The sequence below is a fragment of the Pempheris klunzingeri genome, chromosome 5, assembly GCF_042242105.1.
Source record: "Pempheris klunzingeri isolate RE-2024b chromosome 5, fPemKlu1.hap1, whole genome shotgun sequence".
NCBI lineage: Eukaryota > Metazoa > Chordata > Actinopteri > Acropomatiformes > Pempheridae > Pempheris > Pempheris klunzingeri.
The window spans coordinates 8,041,847-8,054,461 of NC_092016.1; the positions used below are offsets into that span (position 1 = coordinate 8,041,847).

General features: G+C 38.8%; 1 protein-coding gene across 1 annotated transcript; it reads left to right on the top strand.

The window, feature by feature from the left end:
- Positions 1–102: 102 nt before the first annotated feature.
- parvg (parvin, gamma) lies at positions 103–12,182 on the top strand. The gene is made up of 13 exons (XM_070831065.1): positions 103–311; positions 1,008–1,114; positions 2,264–2,328; positions 2,937–3,039; positions 3,242–3,385; positions 4,814–4,929; positions 5,026–5,081; positions 5,168–5,202; positions 5,315–5,376; positions 5,580–5,648; positions 5,800–5,901; positions 7,775–7,847; positions 10,004–12,182. Exons 2-13 carry the CDS (start codon positions 1,051–1,053, stop codon positions 10,075–10,077), a joined length of 963 nt encoding a protein of 320 aa, XP_070687166.1. The 5' UTR covers positions 103–311; positions 1,008–1,050; the 3' UTR covers positions 10,078–12,182.
- Positions 12,183–12,615: the final 433 nt, after the last annotated feature.

Below are 12,615 nucleotides of genomic sequence, written 5' to 3' on the forward strand. Positions count from 1 at the left end.
GCCCTCATCAGAAGAAAAAAACCCGCTGTGCAAAGCCATTATTAAGAAGGAAGTACTACCTTCTTCTGCCACATCCTCTTCTTCCCTTTTCGACCCGGTGACATGTCATTTTCTTTTCAAGCAACGGTCTGAAATTGAGTGCAGTCAGACCTTTTGCACTGGTAGAATTAACAAAAGGCTCTACTCCGGTTGAGCACAACCCTCCTGCTCTTATATCGCTGTTTTGACAGTTAGTGGAGTTGACATCAGCTAAGGAACTCAATTCAGCTGAAGTCACCCGATTCTGTCGAGTCGCTCTCAGAGTGCTGAAGGTAAGCTTATTCAAAAACACTTTTTGTTTATGACCTTGTTTGAAAGTTACTGTCAACCCCAGGAAAAGGAAGCCACGCACACATAAAACAGGAAAAGAAAAGTTGCTCACAGAGGCTTTTCTCCCCTCCAGATCCAGGAAACAACAGTGTGACACGCTCCAGGTCACATCTGTTTTGTCAGACTGTGTTACTTTATGTGCTTTGCCTCAGACCATGTGATTCAAAATGTTCAGAGGGAGAAGTGCAGCCCTGCAGATCTGTGGGGATCTATAGTACTTGATCTGCTGGTTGTGCCACTGAAAACAAGAAAAGGAAGTGAGGACACTTAACGCCTTCCTTTTTTTCAGTTTGACAAGTTTTAGACTGGTTCAGTCGGATTCTGTGCTCCTCTGTGTTTTTAAAAACCTCAGCCATACCAAACCCTTTCAAAACTCAACAACAGAAATGCGCTCTAGCTGAGCTTGGCCCAAGACTCCATTTTTCTTGTACCTGAAAAGAAATTTGGAGGTAGATAGATATTCACACCACAGGAAGCTGCCTGGCAGTGCAATCAGCTTCATCCACTGCTGGTCAGTTGAGCAATATGATCAAGGAGCCCGTATTGAGCCTGTTCCAAAGATGTTGATTGAGAAAATGTTTCTTCTATGGTTCATATTTAAGCACCTGTTATTAGCTGCACAGTTGACTGTTTTGCAGGTTTTGTTGACAGCTGTTGAATATCTCATTTTGAGGAGAAGCGATGGAGGCTGGTTTATTTGAAAATCCCAAAGAGGAAGACACTGTGGACATGGAGTTTTTTCAGGGTATGTGTGCATTCAGTAAATTGGTAAATATTCTGTCACAGTTACCCACCAATTAAATCAATGAGATGATTTGTATAGTACATTTTAGGTTCATATTTTTAATCTGCCTTAATACAATACTCGTACTTTTGTATATTAAAATGGTAATTGGTAGCCATAATAATTCCTCTTGTCCATACTGGCAACAAATGCCATACCAAAAGGACAAATCAGCTTCTGGCCCTTTCTGTTTCAGATTAAAAATTTCTTTTTCCGTTTCACAGTAAATAACTGTGAACCACATGTCCTTGACACCACAGTTAAAAAAATTTGCAAATGGTTTTGATAAGGAACCATCTATATATGCATCTATATGCATTAATTTTGTTTGATAAGAAAATCTATTACCAGACTTGTGTAATGGCTTTCTCAAATATTATCATTATGAGGTGATGCAAAGCAGATATTTCTAGTCAATCGGTGCATGAACCTGCGATAATTGATTTTTTTGGCCATCGTTGCCATACAGTATACGTTGTTTAGGTGAACTTATGCCAGCAATAGCCCATATAGAATCCAGCAGGCACAGAGCAACATTAGCATTCATTTAGAGCAATGTTTCTAGTAAATGTGTCTAATATTCTTTTTTTTAAGCTCTGTTTTCGTTTCCACCACCTCCTGAGGAAAGGTTTAGCCGGCTGGTTGCTAACTTGGGCCTGTCTGCCCTTTGTTGGGTTTTCTTTCTAAAAACAGCTGACTTGACTCTGGAAACAGTTCTAAGTGTTGAGAGTGGGAAAAAAATATTAAAGTTGTTGGCTATAAAACCAAAACAGTGAGCTGGAAGATGCAAAGCGTGACAGCAGCTTTAAACTACTGTATCACACCACAATAGTGTAACATTGAGAAAAAATACAAATGGTTTGATTTATTATACAGCTCATGCAAGTTTCAGGACTCTGCTAATTGATTTTCATAATATATGGAAATGAATGGAAACTACTAGCTGTCTGAAATAGCAGGACAAATGCAACCATGTACATGTTTGTGTATATTTAAGGAGCAAACAAAATGGTGTTACTCTGTCATAAATTAAATATTCAAAGTAATAGAAATGATAATAGAGCTGCCAATTAAAACATTATAGCATGACTGTTTTTTATGTTCACACAGGAGAGAAGCAGAAGGTCATTCAGCCAGCGTCTTTAAAAGACCCCAAACTTGAAAAACTAAAGGAGGTAAGAGAATAATTCCTGCATATAGACATTTGTCTGAATCTCTGTATCCTATTTAACATTTTCTGTAACATCAAATCTGTCCTGGACAACTACAGATCCAGGTGGGCTGGATGTAAATGCTACACAGGAAATACATTACAGAGCCTGCATGCATGTTGTGTGCAGTGAAGAGCATGAATAATATCTGATGCAGGGAGAGATGTGGAAGGATCAGTGAAATTTTAATGAACATAATTATCAGAGGTGATGGGAGGCAGATCAGAGAGCCACAGCGAGGATTCGGCTGGATCTGGCTTTAAAACACATTGTGATTTGAAAAGACGGCAGCATAAGTGTTTCATGCAAGTGGCAATGAATGAATAAGTAACCTGACAGGTCTCCTGTGTTTTGTAGGACCAACAAATGAAATATCGGTTATTTTAGGAGAGTATTTTGTATTTGTCATTATTTCCATCTACTTCAGGATGATATCATCTCTGAAAATTAATGAAGAGAATTTAAAAAAAACAAGGTTTCATGCTGTTATTCATATTGGACATTGGCAACAGATAAATGTATGCCAGACATGTTTGATGTATCTGACTGTGTGATAAATTTTGTTTTGGAAGGCACTAGTTTATTGGATCAATAGCACTTTGAAATCGGAGCACATAGTAGCTCAGAGTCTGGAGGAGGATCTGTACGATGGACTGGTGCTTCATCACCTGCTGTGTGAGTTAATTCACATTTGTTTGATTGTACTGTCATCCCCGAAATTTCATTTATCATGGCCTGACTTCCACTTAATCATTATTTGAAGATGAAAACTGAGAAAAAGATTTCCCCTTGTAGTTCCAAAAGCTGTCTCTTCCAATATTCAACAGAGAGCCCTTGACAGTAAAACCTTTCAATGACCATTTCCTGATTTCCACAGCAAGGTTGGCTGGTGTGCACTTGTCTGTGGAGGAAATTGCACTGACCAGTGCTGCTCAAATTCGCAAGCTGGAAGTGATCCTGGAGGAGCTGGACAAGAGACTGGGCCAGGAGGACAGCAGCCGGATCAAGTGGAACGTTAAACGTGAGTCATGCAGTTGACTGGGCTTCAACAACGAAGCAACAAGTGAACAAATGTTCTGTTCTGGCAACGACTTTGAATATCACCATGATTTGGTGCTAGCTCAAGGGTGCCATGTTAGCTTGCACCAACTGTGAGGGATTTTGGTGGAGCTGACATTATGGGGATCTGTTTTCATCAACTGTCAGTGTGTTTTTTTTTCCTTCCTGGTGCTCGGTTTGGGAAGCAGAGAAATGCCACAACAGCGACTGAACACCAAATTTTAAGAGTTTCCAGCCACTCATCTGAACTTCAGGAATCCTTTGTGAATCATGTGACATAAAGGACATAACCTGATAGGACAGAGGATCCATTCAGAATCGACCCAGCTTGTCCTCGATGACCCCGATGTCCAGTTTGAGCATCTTGATCTTTTTTGCCTTGAGTTGAATTTTAACTTCTTAAGATTTCAGTTCTGGTTGATTTGGCAACACCCGTGGTTACCATGGTAACAGCGTGTAATTTAATACTGCAGCAAACATTCACTGAGCAGCTTCTTTGTCAGAAACCCAAAAGATCAACTGGTGTATCTGTTTACAGTGCAAGCAAGCATACTCTGTTATTTTTATGAGGAAGTCAGTCAATAATCTGCCTTTTTCCATCACACCACGAGCAACAGAGTCCTGATTTCATGCTACGTTTTGTACACAACAGCAGGGCACAGTTAGTTGGTTGGTTTCCTTGCTGAGAGGTTGGAGATGTGCAGCCTGTTGCCTTTTGGTTCCGTTACTCCTTATGTAGGGATGTAGGCAATTTGAATCAAGCATGGGGATGGCGGACTCCGCCACTCAGCATAATAGGGATTTCTGGTGCAACTTTGCCCACTTCACAAGGTGCATGGAGAGGGGAAAACTTCTGAAGAGGTTAAAACTTGAGCAACATTTGTAGGATCAAGAACAACTTGATCAACTGAAACGTGTTGGTCATACAATGTACCTTCATTCTACTTTATACTACAAGTGTAATGCATGCATACATAGAACGGTGTTTGATGAAAAAAAGCATAAATAGCAACAAAAACAGGGTTTGAAAATATTTAAGATTGCAACTTAATGTTATGTGAGATTCAATTCCTTGATCTATGATTTAATAAAAGGCTTTTCTATTCATAATCAGAGTGCCTGTGATGCTGTACAATCATTGTCACATTGTTTTTTTTTTTGTTTAATTTTTTTTTCTTACATGTGGGCCCATCCTTGAACAGCGCCTGATTTTCCACATCATTATTATCACCACTTTTGTTTCTGACCCAGTGCAGCAACCCCAATATATTTTTTCCTCAAGATTCAAATCCTTTTGGCCTTTCATACTGGGAAGTGATGAGTTCTCTCATATCAGTACAAGCTGATTTTTTTTGTGTGTGTGTTTTGTTCTCGTCTGTTCGCCTGTCAGTCATCCACAACAAAGACCTTCTGGCCACTATTCATCTGCTGGTTGCCATGGTGAGATGTTTCCAACCTGAACTGGAGTTGCCTCCGAATGTAAAGGTTGAAGTTGCAGTTGTTGAAGTAAGTTTCAGCCTGATCCTTTGCACCTTTTCTGCTCCAAAACAGTCTTATACACACCTTGCAGAATTGCTGCTCAATTTATTCTTTTAAATCCAGGTCAGCAAAAGCGGAATCAAAGCAGATGTGCAGACAGAGGTCCTAACAGAAGAAAGGTGAGCAGATTTCTGTCTTTTGTGATTCTCTGAATGTGAGGAAAAACTCAGGCTTCACCTCGTGTTTGTTTTGGCTTTTTCAACAGACATGCAGACTCAGACTCCCTCAGCAATACTGAAAGTGAGTAGAGAGCGGTCGGAGGTTGAGTCGATTTGACATCTTGAGTGTCATGGAAGCAGCATTAGAGCCTACAATGACTTTAACACACTTTTCTGGCTGTCCATACACCCAGGGGAAGATCCCATCGAGCAGCTGCTGAAGCTTGAGGCCCACAAAGTCAACACAGTGAAGAAGGTATAGCAGGGACAGGGAGGAGAAGTGATGAGGTAGTTTAAGTAGTTAACTCTGTCATCTCCAGTGGCAGTGAGAGAGCAAATGTTGTGGCTTTCAGAAGGATGAAGAAAATGTTTGACATCGGAATATGTAAACTATATAAGACCAACTTGTATCTCACACTGCCTTATCTTATGTTTTTTTTTTTTTTTTTTCATTTTCAGGCCATCTTACATTTTGTCAACCAGAATATGTCAAATATGAGTCTGCAGGTGGCTGATATGGACAAACAGGTAAAAAAAAAAAAAAAAAAAACAGCTGAAAACTGTTTTGGACTCCTTACAGGCTTAGATAAAATAAAAAAGACTAATTTATTATGTCCCCTGAGATTACATCATCTTCCTTGGATGGTTTCCAATGTTCCAATGTGTACTTTCTGCCTAGTTTGCTGACGGTGTGATCCTGTTACTGCTGATCGGACAGCTGGAAGGCTTCTTCATCCCGCTCCATGACTTCAACCTGACCCCTGTCAATTCCTCTGAGATGGTACAGTATGGATCCAATGATAAATTAGCAAGGGAGGGTACATCAAGATAATACCAGTCACATAACACTTAACTTTATTAATATATATCTTCAACATCCATTCTTCCTTTAGATGCTTGCAGATGATGTAAGTTTCATTTGCGACGTATTTATTTATCAAAGATCAACCACTCAAAAGAGAAATGACCAATTTCACTTCAAATGAGTTCATTTTTGATTAATGTGTTGTGCGTGTGTAGATATACACATAGTGCATTATTCTCATTCAAAAGTACTGATATCACATTACACATTCATTTCTAATTTCAGTTAATCTAATTTCCCCCAAGAGCACAGTAAATAATGAGCTACATTACTGAAACCTAATCCAAAATCGTCTTGCCTCTTACAATATTCATTATTTGTTCATTCATTATCTGCTCCGTTTATCCTTGAGAGTCACAGAGGGGAGCTAAATTCAATCCCAGCTGACATTGGGCGAGAGGTGGGTACACCCTGGACTGGTCACATAGAGCTAGACAACCATCCACGCTCACACCTACAGTCAAATTAACCTAACCTGCATGTCTTTGGACTGTGGGAGAGCCCGGAGAAAACCCACGCAAGCACGGGGAGAGCACGGAAACTCCCCGCAGAAAGGCCCTAGCGAGTGGGTTCGAACCTGGAACTTTTTTGCTGTGAAGCAACAGTGTTAAAAAATATGAGGTGATGAAATGAATATTTTACAATTCCCCTAATAAAAAGTAGATGCATAATTACTACTGTGTCATGGCTCACTTATAATGATATCTTTGATCTCACTTTACTTGAAGCAGTAGGATGAGTCCATGAAAAAGTTATGACTCTTTTATCACAGATATGATGAGTTTATGAATAACTTACACTCCACATTACAGTTTTTAGATACCTTAAAAATGTAAAAGCTTTGGGTGATAAACACATTATATATTAGCCATGGTCCATAATACAACATGGTAGATTATGTCTTCCACAGTTGTGATGGGATTATAATTTGTTTATGACGTATGTGGCTTGACCTCTAATGCCACAGTTCAGGTGTTAACCAAATCTTTACAATTTTATACCCAATATATTAAATAGGATTATTATAAAATCAATGGAACTCAACAAATATGCAAAACAGATGAATATAGATTTGGTTTATTGATAAATTAACCCATAAAAACCCAATCCCTTTTCTCCTTTAAGTGAAATTAAGGGGGATATAAAACAGACTAAATCTTGAGATACTCCCCCTACTGTCCAAGATCTGAAATGTTAAATATACGACACAACATTATATTTAGAAGTTGTTTCATATCAACTTTTTCATAAAATATGGCCAGGACAGGTTAATTGTAATCTAGGACCGTATTGGAATTGTTAAATTGTTTGAAACTTACCTTTTTATAACAAAAACAAGCTATTTAATATTAGCTAGTTGTGTCACAGGTTTTAATCAGGCAGATCAACACTTTGGAAATGGTGTCCTGTGAATACAAATTGACACCGGGTCACATGACTGCACCAGGATGTTTAGTAGCTGTCACTTAGGGACTTATTGAGTTAAATTCAAGGATAAAGCTGTAAAGGGAAATTTCCAGAATATTTAAAAGGTCTGTGTGATGTGTTATGGGTAAAAACACTGGAAATCTTTATACTATGATAAAATGTCATCAGTTGTAAAATATTCTCTCTCTCTATCTATCTATCTATATATCTATATATATCTATATATCTATATATATATATATATATATATATATATATATATATATTAGGTGGGTTTTGAAGTCTTTCATATCAAATTACCTATTTAGATGAAAAAGAGGATTTTGCATTTGATATATTTTTTTATCTCTTTGACTTCTAGCTTCACAATGTGACCTTGGCCTTGGACCTCCTCTGTGACACAGGCCTTCAAGTGTCCAGTGTTGATCCGCAAGGTGAGGAAACACACACTGTACACACATTACACACTCTACCTTGTTTACAACAGATTTTACTCAAATTAACATGCCAGGCACAGAGGATGAAAAAAAAAAAGAAAAACAGAAGGCCTGCAAATAAAATGACTGCAACAGGAAAAACCACTGGAGCTCAAAGAAATGTCAAACTAATTCAGATGATAGCCTTTATCAAGAGAATTTATCTGTAGGACGGGGAACCGCCAAAATCTGTTTGGATGTCAGATGAGGATGGGGATCGCTCCGATGGTCTGAGTTAATCTCCACTGCTCGGTGGAGTGTGGGTTTGATAGTGTTTTGGAAAGAAATATGGAATTGCTTGCGGGAATATGAATGAGTGCAACTTGTGTCTCTCTCAGTAACACTGCAGATGATTGGCTCAGTCCGAGGTCATCATCATTTATTTAGACAAGAGCAGCGAGGTGCACGGTCTCAAGGGGACAATGTCACTCTGGTGTGATGATAGACACAGGGATTTAGCCTCAGCGTGTGTGTGTGTGTGTGTGTGTTTGTTTGTTTGTCTGTAGGAAGATATCTTATCTGTATTCATGAGCACTGCTACTATATGCCACCCAGTTATCAGACAGATCCCCGAAATACTCAGATTGTATCTGTGCCCCGAAAAAACTCATTATGAAATTTTATGTTTGTCAGTTTCAACTTGCAACTGCCAGTTATCAGATTTCCAGTTCATCTTGGCGTAGCATAAACTTATGAGTCTAAGCATTCATGCGAATAATCATGCAACAGTATGGGAATTGGGATTTTATACTTTGCATTTGATGTTAAGTAAGAAAAGTTTTTTGAAATTTTGCTTTCTCCTTGGTTCAATAAGGTGAACATAGGTTCATGTATTTAATGAATCAGATGTCTGTTTCAGATCTTTTCAGCCAGCAAAATCTGTTTCAATGTACTTATTGGAATGTAGGTGTTGTTTTTAGACAGACTGTGGATCTATCCTTTAATGCTACAGCCTATAATGATGTTGTATATAAGAACAACAGAAGAATTGTTATTACATGAATTAATATTACATATTAAAATGTGCTTCCAATTTTGTGGCAACAATTAAGGGAAGGGCTTCTCCTGTTTCAGGTCAATTTATTTATAGAGCAAATTTAAAGACGATAAATGTAAGCCAAATGCGCTACAGAGACTTTCAAAATACAGTGGACTAGCCTGCACAGAAGTCTCACCTCTGAACTCTGAACACCTTCAGGATGAACTGCAAAGCTGACTGTGTGCCAGGCCTTATCTCTCAATGTTGGTGTTCAACCTCACTAATGCTCCCATGGCTGGATGGGATCTAATCCCTACAGCCAGGTTAAAAAATCCTGAATAGGAGCCGGGTTATGGAAGGCTGTAACTGGAGCATATTGGTTTTGGTATTAGATATTTAACAATCACATATGGGTGTAATTTTCGAGTGTCCATTTTTGGCCATGTGGAGTAAACAACTCAAAAAAAAAAAAGAGAGAAGAGTGAAATAGAGTGACTGACTCAGTGAGTGAATCACTGTGGAAATCAATCAACGGCAAATGGATCTACTTCACTTCCCTGCAGGTTATTGACAACTTCTTGTTCTGTCTGAGCTTGAATCCCCCTTTCACAATCAGTAAGACTTCCCCACAATATTGCCTGCCAGCCATATAGCCTGTAATGGTGAAGTAAATTCTCAACACGATAACTGTTAATGTAAGGACCAGTGCAATTAATCTAAGCCAGGAGCAAGTGGCTGATTTAATTCATTTTTAGTGTCTTTTTAATTACCGGCATAATTGCTGTGATGGGATGAGGAACCCTAGCACTCACGGTCTAAAACGGGAGCGTGCTGCACGCATTAATTAGGTTAGCCGGTGGTGGAGTCGATCTTTATGTCACTTTCATCCATTTAGTGCATCTCACAACGGAGAGCAATTTTGGTGGAACCTCGTCTCAAGGACATATTGATTAAATCCCCTTCTAATGTGTTTTTTTTTTGGCCCTCCTGATCTATGACCTGTTGGATGGATTGTGAGAATAGTTGGTAGCTAATGTTGGTAAAAGCATACTCATGTTTTCACTGCCTCAGCGGCTTGGTGGATGCTGATGGTGCATTATAAATACTCACTCAACTTCTCTGAAACTTGCGACAGATATTGTCTCTCAGGACGTCGCTGCCACCTTGAAAGTCTTGTACGCCCTGTTCAAGAAGCACAATGGGAAATGACAGAGGACAGACAAGTGAAGAGGAACTCGGCAACCAGAAGTACAAACAGAGCTGAAGATAGGTAGGGTGGAATCGGGCTAGCTTGTGGTTTTTGTCTATTTCTAAACTGTGGCAAATGTTTTTTTTTTAAGCTTATTTAAAATAAGTACAAAAGTCACACATAATCAAGGATGTCTTCGTCTAAGGGCCTGATCATATCAGCATTCAGGAGAGGCAAGCTGTGAAGCGCTTAGGATAAAAGCGCTACATGCTGCCACTTGCAGCCATAACCGAGGCGGGTTCTGCATTATAATTTAATCTTGCGGCTCGTAGAGGGGTTAAAATCCAGTTTTAAGACATTAGTTCAACTCGTATTGTGGTCATGGTGCATACTCCTGAATAAGTTTGAATTTTTCTGTGAGTGGGTACTCAGCATGCTTTCATGGTCAGTGTATATCTTGTTGACTGTGTAAGAACAAAAAGAGCTGCAGTATGCTACAACAGAGCTATTATCATATGACGTGTTTTCCAAAAGTCAAATGTATTTTCAGTTGTTCCGAATGTGATTTTGTCTGCAAGTGGGCTTAGTGGTGCACATTTTCAGACCATCTCTCCTCAAAAACAATCATTCTTCACCTGCACAGAGCTGGTCAATCTCTGTGTGAAGTGGGTGGGAATGTGAATGAAGCTCAAGCACATCTGAGTGTATCCCCCCCCCCCCCCCCCCCCCCAAAAAAAAACATTTTAAATTTGCTTCTCATTCAGTCAAAATATATGCAGTGTGGAGATTTGCGTAGCCCAGTCTTTTATTTCCTGGCAATTTACTCTTTTTTTTCTCTATCTCATCACTCTTGTCCCTCGCTGTATTTCCTTTTCTGCCTGACACTGCTAAAACATAAGACTTTTGATTGTTGGAAACCATCAACTGCCAGTTCTCAATAAACAAAGATTCTTTCTTTCTCTGCTTCTTCCACGTGCTCCGGCTGACAGTTTGTGGCCTCCTCTGTTTCTAGTCTGTGAATGCAATTGTTTTTTTTTTTTTTTCTTGTCACTGAATTGTTCACAACTCAGTGTCACACACATGCAGAGCGGGTGCAGCAGGCAGCGACGGAGGGAGGCACAGAGAATAACACACAGACAATAGATGTGATTCCATCAAAGCATATTTTGCAAATTATGTGTTGAATTTGACCAGAACTGGAAAAATCCACTTCATTGTTCTCTGTGTTGCAAAGAAGCGTAATTTATTCATTTAAAACAATTTCACGCAAACCATTAGTGACTTTTTTTATCAGCAAGTTCTTTAGTGTTAAATAATAGGTTCTCTTTACCACTGCCTCTCTGGTTTAGTTTTGTGTTTTTTATTTTGGCAAATTGTAGAGCACATGTCTTTATTTTTGTCTTAAGGTTAAAGTATGAAGTTCTGGGAACGTTTAACAGTCACAACAACCACTTTCACACTTCATATTCCCTCCAGTTTTCTTGCAGATGTGTTTGTTGACATTTAGGAAGCCAATTTATTCATTTCCACCAAGGTGATGGAAAATTCACATTTTATATCCCCTGACATTTCAAAAACTTTGCATAAAATTTGTCAGATGGAAACATAGATACATAGTATATACATATATATAGAGAGAGGCAGAGATAGAAAGAGACACTGAGGTCTGTGTTGCTCTTCTTTATCATATAAATTGGCCTTTTCAGTGGAGAGTTAAACCTCAAGTGAACACAGCTGCAATAAATTCATCTATTTATCTATTTAATGTATCTATTTCTCAGACACAAACTGCATGGTCATTTCATAGTCACGTGTTACATGTAACATCCGCTCATATAAGTTTGCCTGTCAACATTAAGTAGTCCACATAAACATTTGGTACTTTCTGCACATGCCAAGTCTGTGAATATGAATATGTTCATATTCATCAGTGTTGTGTATTTCAGGGTCAGTCGGAGGAGTTTTAAGCTCAGGGATACACTCTGTCAAGATTGTTTAGATACATGTCAGTGCATAAAATGTCTATGATTCTCAGTAATAAATGGTTAAAACCTTGATGCAAGTGTCTTGCCTGAAAGGAAGTGAAGAGTTTGTACAGAGAGCTGTCTAATAAAATCTTTAAATGACTGAACTATGCTCATGAAATGAAAACACCATGGCCTGTTCTTTATCTATTCATTTACCTACTTAGTTACCTGCATCTCCATTTATCTGCTTACCTGATGTGATAAATGTCTTTTAAAATATTCCTATGTTTCAATGTTCCAGTTGGCAATTCTAACTATTATACAGAGTTAATAATGTCAATATTTGTGCTTTTAAGCTTGCCCTCCCGAAAGAATCAAGATAAGGATGCGAACATTTTCAGAATAATGCAACAAGCTGGATAAATCACAGAACCCCATATGTGGTTCAGCATGTGCAAACATGTGTGTCTGACATGCATTTGCGATTATCTTTGGGGCACACAACGACAAGAGCAAGAGTCAGGGGAGATTAATGTATTTTAGCCACTGTATGCACATCAGCAAAAAGGTCACAGCTTAGTCTGTCATCAG